Source organism: Lepidochelys kempii, chromosome 1 (genome assembly GCF_965140265.1).
Source record: "Lepidochelys kempii isolate rLepKem1 chromosome 1, rLepKem1.hap2, whole genome shotgun sequence".
NCBI classification, from domain to species: domain Eukaryota; kingdom Metazoa; phylum Chordata; order Testudines; family Cheloniidae; genus Lepidochelys; species Lepidochelys kempii.
This window is the reverse complement of record NC_133256.1, coordinates 121,794,978-121,813,157: the sequence shown is the minus strand read 5'-3', so window position 1 is coordinate 121,813,157 and position 18,180 is coordinate 121,794,978. Positions and strand designations below refer to the sequence as shown.

Genomic DNA, 18,180 nt, shown 5'->3' with positions numbered 1-18,180 from the left:
CTTCCTGACTAAAGGGGAAGAGAGAGAGAGCTATAGTAACTTACTACCAATATATTCAAGACATAGCTGACATCTATACGACTCACTTTGCAAAGGATTCAGACATTCCTAAGGTTGTATACTTGGGTGAGATGAATCAGCTTAAGTTACATGGGTCTTAAAGTATCAAACATAGTTCTGAAATATTAAATCTCATTGTGGATGACACAAATAGAACATAAGAAACTCAGCTCCTGTCTTTCTCTACTTCCTTTTCTTGCTCCCAGCTCCATAACAAGTGCTCTTTTACTTCCCTGGTCCTCCCAGTTCTCTGAGATCATTGAAAGAAATCCCCTCCTCTGCACCTGCCCTGTCTTCCTGGTTGTCTGCCTCTGTGCTGCTTTTCTCACTTTTTCAGTGTTATCAGCTACATGGAATTAGTTGTTCATTGTAGGGTTAACTAGTTTGTACAAATATCATTAATGTTACCATTTATAGAGTTAATGATAGTTTGAATAGTTGAATGGTTTGTAATAATGTGACTCAAACAATTCTGTTTTTATACTGGCCCATGTGTTTGCAATAAATATTGCCGAGCTGTCATATTTTTGTATGCCTTTATGTGGCCATGTAGTGAAATAGTCAGACCCAATTCACTGTGGCACAGATGGAAGGTTATAGAACTTTAACCCATTATGTTCCTGTATTTTGTCAGTTAACATCTTAGTGCTGAAGTGGTATTAGCAGGAGTTCTCAACCTTTTTTTTCCGGAGGGGGGCCCCCCCAACATGATGTAAAAACTCCAGGACCCAGTGGGGGATGGGGTGGGATCTGAGTTACCCAGGAAAGAATTTTCTGTAGTATCTGGCTGGTGAATCTTGCCTATATGCTCAGGGTTTAGCTGATCACCATATTTGGGGTCGGGAAGGAATTTTCCTCCAGGGCAGATTGGAAGAGGCCCTGGAGGTTTTTCACCTTCCTCTGTAGCATGGGGTATGGGTCATTTGCTGGAGGATTCCCTGCACCTTGAAGTTTTTAAAGGATGATTTGAGGACTTCAATAGCTCAGACATAGGTGAGGTTTTTCGCAGGAGTGGGTGGGTGAAATTCTGTGGCCTCCGTTGTGCAGGAGGTCAGACTAAATGATCATCATGGTCCCTTCTGACCTTAGTATCTATGAATCTATTTTGAGGGGGGTTGCAGAGGCCAGCAGGATTTGAGCCAGCTCTGTGCGGGCAGGAGCATAGCTCAGGGTGTAGGGAGTGGATATCTAGGGGCTGTGTGCAAGCATGGAGGGTAGCTCAGGGTGTAGGGAGAGGGGTAGCGTAGGGACTGTGTGCCGGGAGAGCTCCCCTGCAGTCCTGGTTCCCGGAGGGCTATGCCAGCCATGGAGCTGGGTCCCCCCACCTGGGTGGCTCTTACTGGCTGCCTCTGTGGGAGTAAAGGGGGGTGGGAGCTGAGGGGGCAACTTCAGCCCCGGGCAACAGCAGCAGCAGGAGTTAAGGGAGTGCTGCATCTGCCTGTTCCATGTCACGATCCAGAGCAGCAGCTGTGCTGCTCTGTCTGCTTCTGACTTCCCACCTCCTGGCGTCAGCCCTGCAGGGAGCGCCAGGGATCAGGCTCTGGGTTTCAGCTGCAGGGCCCCGCAGCCCCCTTGAAAGGGCTTGTGGACCCCCCGGTTGAGAACCGCTTGTATTAGCATATTTTAGCATTCAGTTATCTTAACACTTAAGTTTGATGTTTTCATTTGTTTGTTGAATGGGCATTTTAAACTTATTTTTCTTGCCTATTTTACGTTTAACGTGATATTTACTTGTTGCATTGCTGTAATAACTGAAAGAGAGGCTTATTTCATTTATTCATACCTTTTCAGTTGGAATATTGGAATGTAGTGGATAAGACACCAATGTAGTGGATAAGATGGGGATCAGGGCTTACTCTCATTATCAATTTTTTCTAGAAGACTGAATTGGTTTCTTTATGAAGACATGTATAATCAGTTGAGATGTATTTTTTTAGGTTGCTGACATGTTGTTGGAGCTGTGTGTTACAGAGTTAGAAGATGTGGCTACAGACTCGCAAAGTGGTCGTCTTTCTTCGCAGCCAGTGGTGGTGGAAAGTAGCCATCCATATACAGATGATACTTCAACTAGTGGCACTGTAAAAATACCAGGTAGGGAATACTGATAAGATTTATATGAGAGGAGAAATTATCCAGTTACTTAACATTATGCACATTTGGAGGAACAGACACTTAGATTCAGTTTACAACAATTCATTTTGAATCTTCACTAAAATGTTCAAGTAAATTGGGTAGTTTTACATACCTGTTATAATAAATAACCTTTCTTGAACCTGTTAAATGTATTCTTCGTGCATTCAGGTTCTCTGGGCAGTACTGGATTTGGTACACTGCTGCTCTGCAGCTGTAGATCACTTCTAATTGTTGTTTCATTAGGACATTGGGAACAGCTTGCCCATAATCACATAGTAAATTTTTATCAGGGCCAGAAATAAACTAATTTCTTTGTCCTTGGTCTTAACTATTAGACTATAATTTTTCTCTGTGCATTGTGGTTTCATATTGAATTGATTTAATACTGTCCAAAAGTTAGACTTCTGATGCTGTTAGCCATTTTGCCTCAGCTTGCAGGTATGCTTTGCTCTGACATGCTTTAACAGATCACGTAAGGTTTGGAGTGTTTTGAACATTGTCATGTACAGTTGGCCCAAATTCATGAGTGGTGTGTGGGTCTACACTGTGTAATACTTTCAAGGCAATTATAGGCAAATAATTATCTTAGTAGAAAATAGCTATGTTCTAGCTTGATCATCATAGAACAATCCAAACAATGTTTTAAATCATTGGACTTTTAAAAGCTTACATTTTCCCCATTTTACTTATTGTTTAATTATATAAAGTGCTTTGTTACTTGTCAGGTGCCGAGGGACTCAGAGTAGAATTTGATCGCCAGTGTTCTACAGAGCGGCGCCATGACCCTCTGACCATAATGGATGGCGTCAACAGGATAGTTTCAGTCCGATCAGGTGATGAGAATCAAATGTTATATTTGCTTTATTTTTCCTTAAGTGCTTAGCTTAGCTTATTGTTGAATGTTGGATGAAATATACTCTTATTGTATTGCAAATTGTATAGGTTTATTTTAGGTGGAGAATAGGCTAGAAAAATACATATCAAATATTGATTTACAGTGTTTTTTAATTAACAAAATTTAAAAAATTTAAGCAGTTGTCTCAATACATTAAATTATTTCTGAATCATGCATAACCATTACTAAAACGCATGTAGATTCTGGTAATTATTTAACAGAAGCAACTTTTAATATTTGTGCATATATGCAAAGTAATTTCTAAAGTGTAAATAGTCGTGTATTTTATAGAAGAATTTCAATTTTAATCTGCAGCCTAAATTATTTTTGATAGACTCCACATTTAAAATCTGTTTTAACATTCTAACCTCTATGTATAAAGACCAGTGTAAGCTGGCAGCATGTGGGTAATTGTTTTGGGGCAGGATTGAAACCTACTCTTTAATTTGTTTTACTTTTTAATTTGTCGCTTGGTAATTCTGTTGTGATTTGTAAAATATGTTTCCCTGCCTGTGCCTTAAGATCAAATGTAAATGCTCATTTTACTGTTACATCCCCAAATGGTTCATAGAATCATAGAATATCAAGGTTGGAAGAGACCCCAGAAGGTCATCTAGTCCAACCCCCTGCTCAAAGCAGGACCAATTCCCAGTTAAATCATCCCAGCCAGGGCTTTGTCAAGCCTGACCTTAAAAACCTCTAAGGAAGGAGATTCTACCACCTCCCTAGGTAACGCATTCCAGTGTTTCACCACCCTCATAGTGAAAAAGTTTTTCCTAATATCCAATCTAAACCTCCCCCACTGCAACTTGAGACCATTACTCCTCGTTCTGTCATCTGCTACCATTGAGAACAGTCTAGAGCCATCCTCTTTAGAACCCCCTTTCAGGTAGTTGAAAGCAGCTATCAAATCCCCCCTCATTCTTCTCTTCTGCAGGCTAAACAATCCCAGCTCCCTCAGCCTCTCCTCATAACTCATGTGTTCCAGTCCCCTAATCATTTTTGTTGCCCTTCGCTGGACTCTCTCCAATTTATCCACATCCTTCTTGAAGTGTGGGGCCCAAAACTGGACACAGTACTCCAGATGAGGCCTCACCAATGTCGAATAGAGGGGAACGATCACGTCCCTTGATCTGCTCGCTATGCCCCTACTTATACATCCCAAAATGCCATTGGCATTTATGCCATAGTATGTGTTGTGTACAATTTTCTGTATAACCAAGCTATTTATTTTTAATGAATCTAAACATAATGTGAAACAGTATTTATATAACAGGAGTGCTAGGGTTTTTTTTTCTTTGTAAGAATTTTAACATTCTGGAAATATGGGTTTTACTGCATTAAAGGCAAATCTTTCTGGTCTCAAGTGCTTTAAATAAAATCTGGGCACAGGCTGGAGAGTTTTTAAATTCTATCACTTGCTCTTTCTTCTCCTCCTCCTTCTTTCATTTCCCCTCCCCCTTTCCTTGGATCAAATCATATATCCAGTATCTGTCAGTTTTCTTCTTTTGTTTACTCATCCATGTGGTATTTTCCTTTCTCACTCTCATCAAGTGTGACATTTAAAGTATGGGCAAGCTATGGATCATGATGGCTACCATTTCTGCTGACCCTTCCTCCAAGACGAGAAGTCCATTTTATGGGGCAGTTTGAATCTGTGTAATGGCGTGGGCCTTCTGATCTCCACCATCTCCCTAAACCCAGGTTATTCAAACTGGGACATGTGTCTGCGTAAATGTAGGGAGCAGGAAGGCATGCCTTCACATTGGATCTCATACCAATTTGCACACAAGTTTTATAATGATTGTTTTAGTACTATATTTAAGTTGCTTAATGGTGGTTGACACAGATATGCAATATTGTGAACAAATCTCATTCAGTTGAGTTCAATTTTATTGAATTATGGTAAATATCTTTGGAATTCATTGTATTAAAATGTAAATGTTTTTGTACTATTGTGAGTTATGTGGAACTTCTTTAGCAGGAAGACCAGATTTAATGCAATCTCTGGAAGGTATTAGGAATGTCAGAGGGCTTTTTGGTACAATACATTTGAAGTAGGTTTCAAAGGAAGTACGTGGGGGTGAGGGAAAAGCAAATTCTTTCCTCTGAAGCCAACCTTTTGAAGCCTTGCACTGGGAGGAGAGATCCTTTGTGTACTAATTACCTGCTTCTGGAAACTCCAGGTCAGAGTCCCCTGAACTGTATAAAGGGTGGACTAAACATGTTTATGAATATACTTGTTCTGAGCTGAATCTGTGATGAGCTTGTCACCACAAAGAGAACCCTTGGGTGGGATGTTGGGCTTTGGCAGGAGCACTTCATGTTAGAAGTGGGGTGATTTCTGGTAAGCTTATTAGCATTGTGTAGGTTCTCTTGTTGTTTTAAATGTTTTCTCTGTAGAACTTTTGTCTTAGGAATAAAATAGGCTTATATAAAAAGGACTGTGTGGTACTTTATAACTATTATCAGTCTCTGCAGAGAGAACAAGCCTCTCTCTGCTGGCAATAACCCCGTGAAGACAGAGAAGTGTGCATCCTGGAAATACCTGATTAGAAGGGAATGAGTTGTAGGTCTCCATCTAGAAAGACAACCGCTGGGGATCTGGAAGCCTCAGAATGGGTGCTGGACCACTGGTGGGAAATACAGGTGCAGTTGCCCTGAACTGTGAGAGTAGGAAAAGATTCTAAATAGTGAATTCATTTTGTATATTGTTATGGATTGCATTTTGCCAACTTTTTATTTTTTCAACAGGAAAGTGGACTTTCAGAAATTTTTACTGACTTTGGTATTAAAACAACTGAAGGCATCTCTTAGATGGCAATTTAAATTGAGCTTTTCAAGCAGGAACAAAGTTGTGTTGTCACGAAATCGCATCTTGTCTTGTGCATGTAAAATAGCTAAAACCCATTAATGTGCTTCATTTACAGATCTTTTTTTTTCTAGAAACATTCATCTAATACTTACAGCAACTTACATCTAGTAGTTATATGATACTTTATCTTTGCCTGAAATAATCATTAATCAGTATAGATGAAAATGTGTGTATGTACTATCCCACTGTAACAGGTCGTGAGTGGTCCGATTGGTCTAGTGAATTGCGAATTCCGGGAGACGAATTAAAGTGGAAGTTTATCAGTGATGGCTCTGTGAATGGATGGGGATGGCGATTCACTGTTTATCCTATCATGCCAGCTGCAGGTAAGTCATATATATGGTAGGAGGAGAGAGAGGATTTACAGATCTGCTTCTCACAATTATATTTATTGCATGATTCAGATATTCATAAGCAAAGGTTGCATTGTCCACTTATACATGTTTATTTAGAAAAGAGAATACATCAACAAAGTAACAAGATACATAAATAAGTGAGGATACAGTTTTAGTATGCTCTCCTTAGAAAGATGACTACCTGGATTAGAAATACTGGTTTTATAGTGAGTGCTAAACGTGTTAGATCTCAGGCCACTTACTAAGATTCTCATGATAACTAAGTGACTAAAAAAGCTAACAGTTTTTTTTCACAGGGCCTAAAGACCTCCTTTCCGATCGCTGCATTCTTTCTTGTCCATCGATGGATTTGGTAACATGTTTGCTGGATTTCCGCTTGAATTTTGCTTCCAATAGGAGTATAGTTCCTCGCCTAGCAGCATCACTTGCAGCATGTGCTCAATTGAGTGCCCTAGGTAGGTGCAAATTTAAAATGAAGTCTGTTGATTAGATGTAAAAGTTATACTATAAGCAATTTAAGTTTTCTTTTTGCCATTTTAGCTGCTGGACACAGAATGTGGGCCTTGCAGAGGCTACGGAAGCTGCTAACAACAGAGTTTGGCCAATCTATTAACATAAACCGGATTCTAGGGGATAATGATGGCGAAACACGAACTATGGTAAGAATTATCAGTAGTAACGTCTTGCTCTAATTTGTTAAATGTTCAAATTAATGTAATACTCATGAAGGGTGCCAGATACAACTCTTGATAACTGAAATCTGTAGTTAGTTACAGACAGGGAAAGTACAGGTGGGCAGCCCTCCCCACACCAGCCTGCCTGTTAGCTTCAAATGTATTCTGGAGGGCCTTCACTTAGGGTCAGAAGATTAGTTCATATTCTCTACTGTTTACTTCTTTGCATCTGGAATTACCAGGAAGGGTGGCGTTTGTGATACGGACACATGCCTGTTAGCAGCTGGGTGGAGCTCATGTTCCACATTGGTTATCAAATTGCAATTAATTTTCCATCACAACTACTGTAAGAATTTCCCTTTTCTAACGTTGTATATTAAGTGTCTATATTCACTTTGCCTTTTGTTGTTTTTTTTCCAGAGTTTCACAGGCAGCGCTTTAGCTGCGTTGGTTAAAGGCCTTCCAGAAGCTTTGCAGCGGCAGTTTGACTATGAAGACCCTATTGTGAGAGGTGGCAAGCAGTTGCTTCACAGCCCTTTCTTTAAGGTAACAAGATACTAATATTGGATAATTAAGTAGCATGGGTCTGTTGGAATTTTATGTTGGCAAGCATGTATGGTAAACAAAGTAAAATGACACTTTCAGAAAACTGCCACATCCTACATCAGGAGCATCTAGTAAAGGGTCCACTGAATTCATGCTTATTTTCAACTGGAGCTTAGTGTCACTGAACTAAATCACACCTCTGTTGCACCCAAAATGCAAGATAGCTTCAGAACTTTTTTTGTTTTTGTTTTTGCAGGTGCTCGTGGCGCTTGCTTGTGATCTAGAATTGGACACTCTTCCTTGCTGTGCAGAGACGCACAAATGGGCTTGGTTCAGAAGATACTGTATGGCCTCCAGGGTTGCAGTTGCTCTTGATAAGAGAACTTCATTGCCTCGCCTTTTCCTTGATGAGGTACTGCAGAAGTATTTTCATAAAGGGTAGCAGAACATGTGGGTGTGCTAAAAAATTAATTACGAAGCTCTGTATTAACAATATACTTAAATCTGAGGAGGAAAATAGGTGAGATTTAAACACACTTATGCCAAGTGTTAAGTAAGAGTAACCGGTATTTTAAGTAATGGTTTCTAATCCAATATAACATTGCAGGTGGCAAAGAAAATCCGAGAATTAATGGCAGATAATGAGAATATGGATGTTCTCCATGAGAGCCATGATGCCTTTAAGAGAGAGCAAGATGAACAGCTTGTGCAGTGGATGAACAGGTTATTATGTTAATCTGCTGTAATGTTCTGGTCTTGTGACATTTCAAAATTGAGTGTTAGAATGAAAAGCTGAGCATATCACAGCTTCCATTTTTAATCTTCCACACTTTTCCTTTGAATTAACTGCAGGAGACCAGATGACTGGACCCTTTCAGCTGGAGGTAGTGGAACTATTTATGGTTGGGGTCATAATCATAGAGGACAGCTTGGAGGTATTGAAGGGGCAAAGGTGAAAGTTCCAACTCCATGTGAAGCCCTTGCCACACTTAGACCTGTGCAATTAATTGGTGGTGAACAGACTCTGTTTGCTGTGACTGCTGATGGGAAGGTAAGGGTTACAATAAATAATGCTTCAAGTTAGACTTCCCTGGCAAACGTCAGCCTGCCAGAGTGAGTGGGATTGGTTGACTCAATGGAAAGTTTACAAAACTTTTATTTAAACAAAACCAAAACAAGCCCCCACGCAGCTGCCAGGCAGGGTGAACTAGTCACCTAGTATAATAAAATTCTCTACTGTACTAAAGAAACATTTTGCACTGTACAGAAGATATTACCAGCTCTAAGCTTAGAGGGCTGTGCTGACCTTAACACAGACATCTGCTTCTCAACAAATGATTAACATTATTTTGAATGGCTACTCTGCTTGATGGGAATGCTGATGTGCTTCATGTTTGTAGAACTGTTGATCAAGAGTTTAACTTAATGGGGGAAAGGAATTTAAACCTTTCTTCTATCTAATTCTATCTAATTTGTGTGATGTAATCAAAAACAAGGAAATTGAAAGTTAAGGTTGAAACTGTGGGCTTAATACTTCATTGTATGATAGTACCCCACAGACATTCAATATCACACTGTGCCAGTCATAGAATCATAGAATATCAGGGTTGGAAAGGACCTCAGGAGGTCATCTAGTCCAACCTCCTGCTCAGAGCAGGACCAATCCCCAACTAAATCATCCCCGCCAGGGCTTTGTCAAGCCTGACCTTAAAAACTTCTAAGGAAGGAGATTCCGCCACCTTCCTAGGTAACGCATTCCAGTGTTTCACCACCCTCCTAGTGAAACAGTTTTTCCTAATATCCAACCTAAATATCCCCCACTGCAACTTGAGACCATTACTCCTCGTTCTGTCATCTGCTACCATTGAGAACAGTCTAGATCCCTCCTCTTTGGAACCCCCTTTCAGGTACTTGAAAACAGCTATCAGATCCCCCCTCATTCTTCTCTTCCGCAGACTAAACAATCCCAGTTCCCCTCAGCCTCTCCTCATAACTCATGTGTTCCAGTCCCCTAATCATTTTTGTTGCCCTCCGCTGGACGTTTTCCAATTTTTCCACATCCTTCTTGTAGTGTGGGGCCCAAACCTGGACACAGTACTCCAGATGGCCTCACCAATGTCGAATAGAGTGGAACGATCACGTCCCTCTATCTGCTGGCAATGCCCCTACTTATACATCCCAAAATGCCGTTGGCCTTCTTGGCAACAAGGGCACACTGTTGACTCACATCCAGCTTCTCGTCCACTGTAACCCCTAGGTCCTTTTCTGCAGAACTACTGTCTAGCTATTCGGTCCCTAGTCTGTAGTGGTGCATGGGATTCTTCCGTCTTAAGTGCAGGACTCTGCACTTGTCCTTGTTGAACCTCATCAGAATTCTTTTGGCCCAATCCTCTAATTTGTCTAGGGCCCTCTGTATCCTATCCCTACCCTCCAGCGTATCTACTTCTCCTCCCAGTTTAGTGTCATCTGCAAACTTGCTGAGGGTGCAATCCACACCATCCTCCAGATCATTAATGAAGATATTGAACAGAACTGTCCCAAGGACCGACCCTTGGGGCACTCCACTTGATACCGGCTGCCAACTAGACATGGAGCCATTGATCACTACCCTTTGAGCCTGACAATCTAGCCAGCTTTTCTATCAGATTCATGAAATAGAGACAGACAGGGAAAATTTAGTTGTGAGAATGCCTTAATTTTTTTTCTTAAGCCTAGTTTGTGTAAACTAAATTTTTAAGGTAATTTAGAAAATTACTTTCTACCATGTAAATGCGTGTAACTGACTCTTAAAATATCGGGGTAATACATAGCTATTATTAACCTCTTGGACAATAAAAGCCTGTATATCAGTACTGCTTAGCAAGCCTACAGAGTTTGCGCTAAAACATCCTTTCGAAATGGTTCATGGGGAAAAAGCTTCTGAGTTCAGAACAGCTGCTTAAAACTAAGTCACATGAAAGTTCCCTCTTCTCCCCGTAAGAGAAGTTTAACTTATGCACTAATGTAGCTTGCTGATATCAAGTGTAAAGACAAAGCCATATATATAGTTACACTAAGTATATATATCCTGTACTTTCCAGGAAAGAAAATTCAGATGTGCAAAGAATGTTTCTGTCCTTTGTGTCACTAAGGAAGCAATGAATACTACAATTAATTGCACTGAGTGTAAGATGTAGTTTAAATGAATGTTCCTATCCAGGAAATTAACAATATAAAATACACTTTTTTCATTCATTGAAGCTTTATGCCACTGGATATGGTGCAGGTGGCAGGCTTGGAATTGGAGGGACTGAATCAGTTTCCACACCAACATTACTGGAATCCATTCAGCATGTGTTCATAAAGAAAGTTGCTGTGAACTCAGGAGGAAAGCACTGTTTGGCACTATCTTCAGAAGGAGAAGTTTATTCTTGGGGTGAGGCAGAAGATGGTAAACTGGGTCATGGAAACAGAAGGTAACATTTTGAAAACCTTTTATGTTGAAACGTTGATGCATATGTATTAATGGGATTTATATAGTTGAAGCATAGTACAAATATTTCCTAATCTATAGGTAGATCAAAGTCCTAGCTTTCTGTACCTACACAAGGATTGGCTTTTTTTGAAACTAGAGAAGCCAGTACAATACTTTAATAAAATATTTTTAGGGGGAAAAAAAAAGTAGTCAAACTCTGATTTTTGTTATTGGCTATATATTGTATTGTAACAAATCCATGGCTACCTCAGTGGGTTGCACATTCTGGCTATTTGGAACTTCATGGCACTACAGGGATTAAAATTTAAGTTTCTCCTGCTCCAAAGGCACAAGCCCCATACTGCTTGAGCTGAACGAGAAACTCCATTCTCTGGTAGAGGCACAGGGATTATGACAGAGTATGGCAGTTCTGATTCCATCTAGTAGGGATAGTGTACATTTTACACTAGCAATTTCATCGCAATATGTTAAATTGTATTTTTAGTGAACATTTATCTCCAAAAATGAATCAGTGTTTTGACTCCTTTGTTTTAATTAAGCCATTACTACTGTGTTGGTTTTATCTGGTAAGTTGTAGTAGGACAAATTAGCTGAAATGACACAAAGGAGTCTGAACAGTTTTGAGGTGTTCAAGTGATACTTCACAATCAAAATGAAAATGTTAACAGAATGCTTGCACAGTAAGTGACTGTATGCTTATAATCCACAATTATGCATAAAGCTGTGATTTAGTCACAGAGGTCACGGAATCCGTGACTTCCAAAGACTTCTGTGACTTCAGCCAGTGCAGGCTGCAGGGCCCCTGCTGCCTACGGAGGAAGGGAGGGGCAGTAGGGAACCCCCATTGCTCTTTGCTTCTGCAGGTGGCAGGGGACCCCCACCGCTCTCTGTCTCCACGGGAGGAAAGGGGGACCCCCGGAGCTCTGAGCTGTTAGCGGAGGGGGACCCTGCAGCTCCAAAACCCCACAGGTGGTTGAGGTCCCTGGACCTCCCAGGCCACCCACAGCTGCTCAGGTTCCCCATTTTGTCATGGATATTTTTAGTAAAAGTCAAGGACAGGTCATGGGCTTCTGTGAATTTTTCATTATTGCCCATGACTTTTATTAAAAATACAAAATCTTAGCCTTAATTATGCACATGGAAACTCATTGATAAAATATGTTAGTAAATGCTTCTAGCCTGTGTGAACCTATACGAATAGGATTATTCTGAATGATTTTTTTCAAACTTATTTTCGTTAGGAAAATGACAAGAAACAAGTAATATTTCAAAATGAGCAAAAGGATTCTTGAGAGAGTTGCTAGTTATGTATGTTACTTAATCAGAGCATTTTATTCCTTTTTTTTGTCTGTTTAAACAATTATATTTCAGTCCCTGTGATCGTCCTCGTGTAATTGAGTCTTTGCGAGGGATAGAAGTAGTTGACATCGCTGCTGGTGGAGCACACAGTGCATGTATTACTGCAGCAGGGGATCTTTACACATGGGGGAAAGGGAGATACGGACGCCTTGGGCATGGAGATAGTGAGGATCAGCTAAAACCCAAACTGGTGAGATGGTGATATTGGTATTAATGACCTGCAGTTTGAATGTCTGTTCTAAATATTTTGCTTTTTTAAATTTTTGCATGTAAAGAATAAAGGTAGAAATGTTTAGAGAAAATGAGAATGAACTTACCATTCTATTTTAAGAGAGAGGAATGCGTTAAATAAAATGCAATTACAGAACTTTGCCAGCAAGCACTGGTAAAGGAGCTGCATTGCAGCAGAGGAACAAATAAATGCTAAGCATGCAGCAGCAGCTGATCCCATAATAAGGGCTGGAGCCATTGGAACTCATCCACACACACGATTTAAAAAAAAATTGACCTCCCATACAAGAAATGGAAATAATTTCTGATCGCGTGAACAAAATTCAGCCATCCAAGTAGGCTCTGTCCCTTACTCCAGTCAATAAAATATGTTGCCTCCTCACCAATAGCTCCTCTGCTGTAAGTCCTACCAGTGCTTCCCTGTTTTTTCTGAAAATGGGCAGGCATCCCACTCTGTCTTACGCACGCTACTCCCTTCTCTTCCTTTCCCTTCCCGCCTCGCTTCCGGCTTGAAAAAAATGTCAATGCAGTGCTCAGCAATAAGAACAATTGCAACTGGTTTTTTTTGGTTGTAGAATTGTGTACTTAATTCTGGGAATCCAATACCGAGATACCGTTAAGAGAAAAATGTTTTTGTTAACCAGTATTGTTAACAGTTATAATTTTGGTAGAGGAGTTTCTAAAGTAGATAGTCATAATAATGCTTGTTCACGTCCATGCCACATTAGGTGTGCGCACGCCGCGTGCACGAGCGTTGGAAACTTTCCCCCTGCGCGGCTCCCGTCGGGCCGGCGGGGCCCCCCGAGTGGAGCAACTGTGCCGTGCGTATATACCCCTTCTGGCCTGACCCCCTCCAGTTCCTTCTGACCGTCCGTGGCGGTGCTGGAACAACCTCTCTCTTGTAGAAGAGCAGTCCCTTAGCCTTCAGAGTAGCTGTGATCAGTTAGTTAACCTACCTTTATTGTGGACACTTAAGTGATTAGGTGCTTGGAGGCTTCCAGCACCTGCCCTGGGCTGCGGGGCGTGCCGCAGGCCCACGGCTTCAAGGTTTGCGCCATATGTTGCAAACCTATGCTAGTTCGTGACCCCCACGACTCATGTCTACGTTGCCTGGGGAATTGACATCAAACTAAATGGTGTAGGATTTGCAAGGCGTTTAAGCCAAGAACAAGGAAAGAAAGAGACTTTTTTGTTTAAAGCAGCTGTTGGTGGCTGCATTGCAGCCTCCAGGCCCAGAGCGCCCGATGACTGATGTCCGTGAGCTGTAGCTCACGAAAGCTCATGCTCAAATAAATTGGTTAGTCTCTAAGGTGCCACAAGTACTCCTTTTCTTTTTGCGATGTCTGTTCAGGCATCCTTGGTGCGTAGTGCTCCGGAGCCGTCGAGAGACCCGGTACTGGCTAAGCACTGTAAACTGTGGGCCCCAGAGCACCAGACTCACCCCCAGCACCTCTCGTCCTCCCTGGTGCAGCCTCCGGCACAGCCGAAAGGAAGGCACGATCGTTCCCCACACGAGAGGCCGGTGCTTCCCAAGGCCCTGAGCGCTAAGAGCAGGAAGACCGTGGTACCGGCGCCGACACCGGTGGTCCTGGCAGCACAAGCCCCACCGAGCCCAGACCTAAGTGAGCTCAGTGTGGACGATGGGCTCAAGGGCATAACGGATCAGCCCGCCACGCCTGGCACCTTTGAGGCTGCAAAGGACCTCATCGAGCTGTTGGCGGCGAGCCCCCTCCCGTGTGGCGAGAACCCTCCGGCACCCATGCCTTAGGTGCTGTCGAGGGGTAAGCCGGCAATGGTGTGCCACTCAAGGACGCTGTCCCGGCACCGCTCCCGGAGTTGGTCCTGGTCGAGCTCTGACTCCACGGACTCTCAGTTGCCAGCGGCCCAGAAGGAAGTCGCGGCACCGGGAGTGGGTCAGCACGAGAAAGTACCGGGAAGGGCACACCGCTCTCCAGCACCACTGAGAGACCGGCACCAGGAGGAGTTGAGACGGCCCTCGCCAGAGGACTCCCGCAGACGGTCCCGGTCCAGGGAACGGTGGCACTGATGGCACCGCTCCCACTCAGCCAGGAGCCGCTTATTCTCCCACCGGTGCAGATCGTTGGCACCGCCATGGCCTTTGCCATCAGCGTCACCCCAGTCCGGCGCCGACTCCGGCCGCTATAGCTACCTGCACCGGGCCCTGGACAGCAGGGACCCTCAGGTGGGCTGGCAACTGCAATGGGGGCCGCCAGGCCATTGGCCTTTCTGGACCCACTGGGCCTATCAGGAGCACCATGGCCCAGGGCAAGTTACTTGGTGCAGCGGTCCCGGTCCCTGCACTGATGTCAGATGGTGCCAGAGGCTACAGTATCCAGGCCTCCAGAATCCCCTCAGAATAAACCAGAGAGACTGGCACCGAGTCTGGTGCTGTCCCATGGACTCCTGCCCCGGCCCAAGCCGGAGGCCCCTCCCATGGGAGAAGGGGAGCAGGAGGACTAACCAGAGAGAGTCAAGCAGCAGCTAACTTCCTCGTCATCCCAACATGAGGCAGTGGCAGGTACAGAGGTGTCTGGCCCTCCACTGATAGATCATAGAGCCCACCAGGAGTTGCTGGCAGGGTCGCCCAGAACTTGGGGTTGCAGGCCAAGGAGACGGTTGAGCAGGAGAACCCCATGGTGGACCTTTTGAGCCCCAAAGGTCCATCCAGAATAGCGCTCCCGCTCATTAAGAACATTCAGTCCAACTATAAGACCATATGGCAGACCCCAGCCTCCAATGGCCAAAGGAGTGGAGCGTAAACACTTAGATGTGGCAAAGGGCTATGAGTTCCTGTTCTGCCACCCGAGTCCATGCTCCATAGTGGTCTCAGCGGTAAACGAAGGGGAGCACCATGGTCAGCAGTTCCCGCCCCTGAGGCCAAGGAGGTGAAACGCCTGGACCTTTTTGGCAGAAAGGTGTACTCATCTAGGGGCCTTCAGCTGAGGATTGTGAACCAGCAGGCTATCCTCAACAGGCACAATTTCAACTCCTGGACGGTGGTGGGGAAGTTAAGGACAACCTCCCGCAAGGTTCCCAACAGGAGTTCATGGCCCTGGAGGACGAGGGCAAAGCAGTAGCCAAGACTTCTCTCCAGGCCTCCCTGGATTCGGCAGACGTGGTGGCTAGAACAATTGCATCGGGGTGGTCATGAGGTGCTCGGCGTGGCTCCTGACTCCTCGGCGAGTCAGGCCTGCTGCCTGAGGTCCAGAATACACTCCAGGACCTCCCCTTCAAAGGGTCCAGGCTCTTCTTGGACCAGACAGACACGAGGCTGCCCAGTCTTAAGGATTTGCGAGCTACGCTCAAGTCGCTGGGTATGCACACCCCAGTGACCCAGAGGAAGCTCTTTAAGCTGCAGCCTCCCCCTCATCGCCAGTACCAGCCTCGCCATAGGCATGAGCCTTACCGTAGGCGAGGCAGGGATAAAGGGCGATGGCACAACAACAACAGTAACAATAATGTGCCGGGCCAGAACCAAGGCCAGCACAAAGCTCAGCCAGGCACTAAGCCAGGCTTTTGAAGGTGCGCTCGAAGACAGCGTACCAGTTCAGTCACCGGATCCATCCCTTTGTTTCCTGAACCGCCTGTCCTGTTTCTCTTGTGTGTGGTCCACCATTGGGTCTTACGCACGGTATGGAACGGGTACTCGCTGCCGTTCGCACCCCTCCCAGCCTCCTTCCCCGTTCCTCTTCAGGGTCCCCTCTAACGAGCATCTCCTAAAGAAGGAAGTCCGCTCGCTGCTAGAGGCGGGGGCGGTAGAGGCGGTGCCGCACAGCCTAAGGGGGAAGGGGTTCTACTCCCAGTACTTCCTCATCCCCAAGGCCAAAGGGGGCCTTCACCCCATCCTAGACCTGTGCGGGCTCAACAAGTTCCTGGTCAAGGCCCGGTTCTGCATGGTTTCTCTGGGCACCATAATCCCTTCCCTGGATCCGGGGGACTGGTACGCTGCCTTCAACATGAAGGACACGTACTTTCATATCGCCATCCATCCAGCACATCAGCGGTTCCTACGTTTCACCGTGGGCCAAGAACATTACCAGTTTGTGGTTCTCCCGTTCCGTCTAGCTGCGGCCCCACGGGTGTTCACGAAGTGCATGGCAGTGGTGGCAGCCTTCTTACGGAGGCAGAGAATCCAAGTGTAGCCGTACCTCGACGACTGTCTTCTGGCGGGCCAATCGGAGGCGTAAGTGCGGGGCAATGTGGATGTGGCCCTGAGATTGTTCTGCGAGCTGGGGCTCCTGGTCAACGTCCCCAAGTCCGCGCTCGTACCCACGCAGAAAGTGGAATTCATGGGGGCGGTCCTGGACGCGGTGCAGGCCAAGGCAAGCCTTCCAGTATCCCGCTTCTGAGCTATCCAGCAAGCGGTTGCCTCCCTGCTCCAGTTTCCACCGACAATGGCCAGGTGCTGCCTGCGGCTGTTGGGCCACATGGTAGCATGCACGCATGTGGTCAGGCATGCCAGACTGAGACTCAGAACTCTGCAGGCGTGGCTCGCGCGGGTGTACCTCCCAGGCAGGGACCCCCTGGAATTGGTAGTGACAGCCCCAAGGGACATGCTGGACTCCCTGCTGTGGTGGCAGTCCCAGCCTGTGGTTTGCAAAGGCATCCCCTTTGCTGCCCCACAACCGGACCTGACGCTGGTGATGGACACGTCAGACCACGGTTGGGGGGCTCACCTGGGGGACCTCAAGATGCAGGGGTTGTGGTCCGGAGCAGAGCGGTTGCTCCATATCAATGTGAAGGAGCTCAGGGCGGTTCGTCTCACCTGCCAGACCTTTCACGCCACTCTCAGTGGTCACAGCATGACAGTTCTGACAGACAATACTACTGCCATGTTTTATATAAACAAACAGGGTGGGCTCGTTCCTTGCCACTCTGTCGCGAGGCTCTCCTCTTCTGGGACCTTTGCATAGCCCGTGCAATTCACCTCGAGGCTTCCTATCTCCTGGGGGTACGAAACGAGCTGGCGGACTCTTTCAGTAGGTCATACCACATGCACGTGTGGATGCTCAGGGCGGACATCGTGCTTTTGCTCTTCTGTGGGTGGGGGTTTCCCGGGGTAGACCTGTTTGCCACCAGGGCCAACGCCCAGGGCCCGTGGTTCTGCTTGTTCCAAGGCCGCAGCCCGCGCTCGCTCACAGACGTGTTTGCAATCCTGTGGAGAGAGGGCTTGATGTATGCCTTCCGCCCGCTCCCCTTGGTACACAAGGTCCTACTCAATGTGTAAAGGGACAGAGTGGTGGTGATCCTCGCCCAGCCTGGGCCTGCCAGCACTGGTACACATGGCTACTAGAGCTGCCAGTGGTGGCCCCAGTAGTCCTGTCCCTACACCGGGACCTCATTAAACAGGACGGCGGGTGGCTTCTCCACCCCGACCTACAGTCACTGCACCTGAGGGCGTGGAGGCTCTGTGGCTAAACGCCCTGGAGAGCCAGTGCTCTCTTCCCGTGCAGCAGATTCTGCTTGGAATCAGAAAGCCCTCTACCAGGGCAACCTATGCGGCCAAGTGGAAAAGGTTCTCATGTTGGTGTGAACCCTGACAGGCCTCGGTGCAG

At 45.4% G+C, this 18,180-nt stretch overlaps 1 protein-coding gene across 3 annotated transcripts in view; it reads left to right on the top strand.

The window, feature by feature from the left end:
• The window catches only part of HERC2 (HECT and RLD domain containing E3 ubiquitin protein ligase 2), a 331,520-nt gene that overhangs the window by 285,015 nt on the left and 28,325 nt on the right, over positions 1 to 18,180 (top strand). For all 3 annotated transcript variants that reach the window (XM_073353148.1, XM_073353158.1, XM_073353169.1), the window contains 11 exons: positions 1,998 to 2,151; positions 2,919 to 3,026; positions 6,158 to 6,289; positions 6,616 to 6,774; positions 6,860 to 6,978; positions 7,414 to 7,539; positions 7,796 to 7,951; positions 8,147 to 8,262; positions 8,392 to 8,590; positions 10,780 to 10,994; positions 12,386 to 12,563. In XM_073353148.1, coding sequence (XP_073209249.1) covers positions 1,998 to 2,151; positions 2,919 to 3,026; positions 6,158 to 6,289; positions 6,616 to 6,774; positions 6,860 to 6,978; positions 7,414 to 7,539; positions 7,796 to 7,951; positions 8,147 to 8,262; positions 8,392 to 8,590; positions 10,780 to 10,994; positions 12,386 to 12,563 — 1,662 coding nt within the window. The remainder of the gene's footprint in view (positions 1 to 1,997; positions 2,152 to 2,918; positions 3,027 to 6,157; positions 6,290 to 6,615; positions 6,775 to 6,859; positions 6,979 to 7,413; positions 7,540 to 7,795; positions 7,952 to 8,146; positions 8,263 to 8,391; positions 8,591 to 10,779; positions 10,995 to 12,385; positions 12,564 to 18,180) is intronic.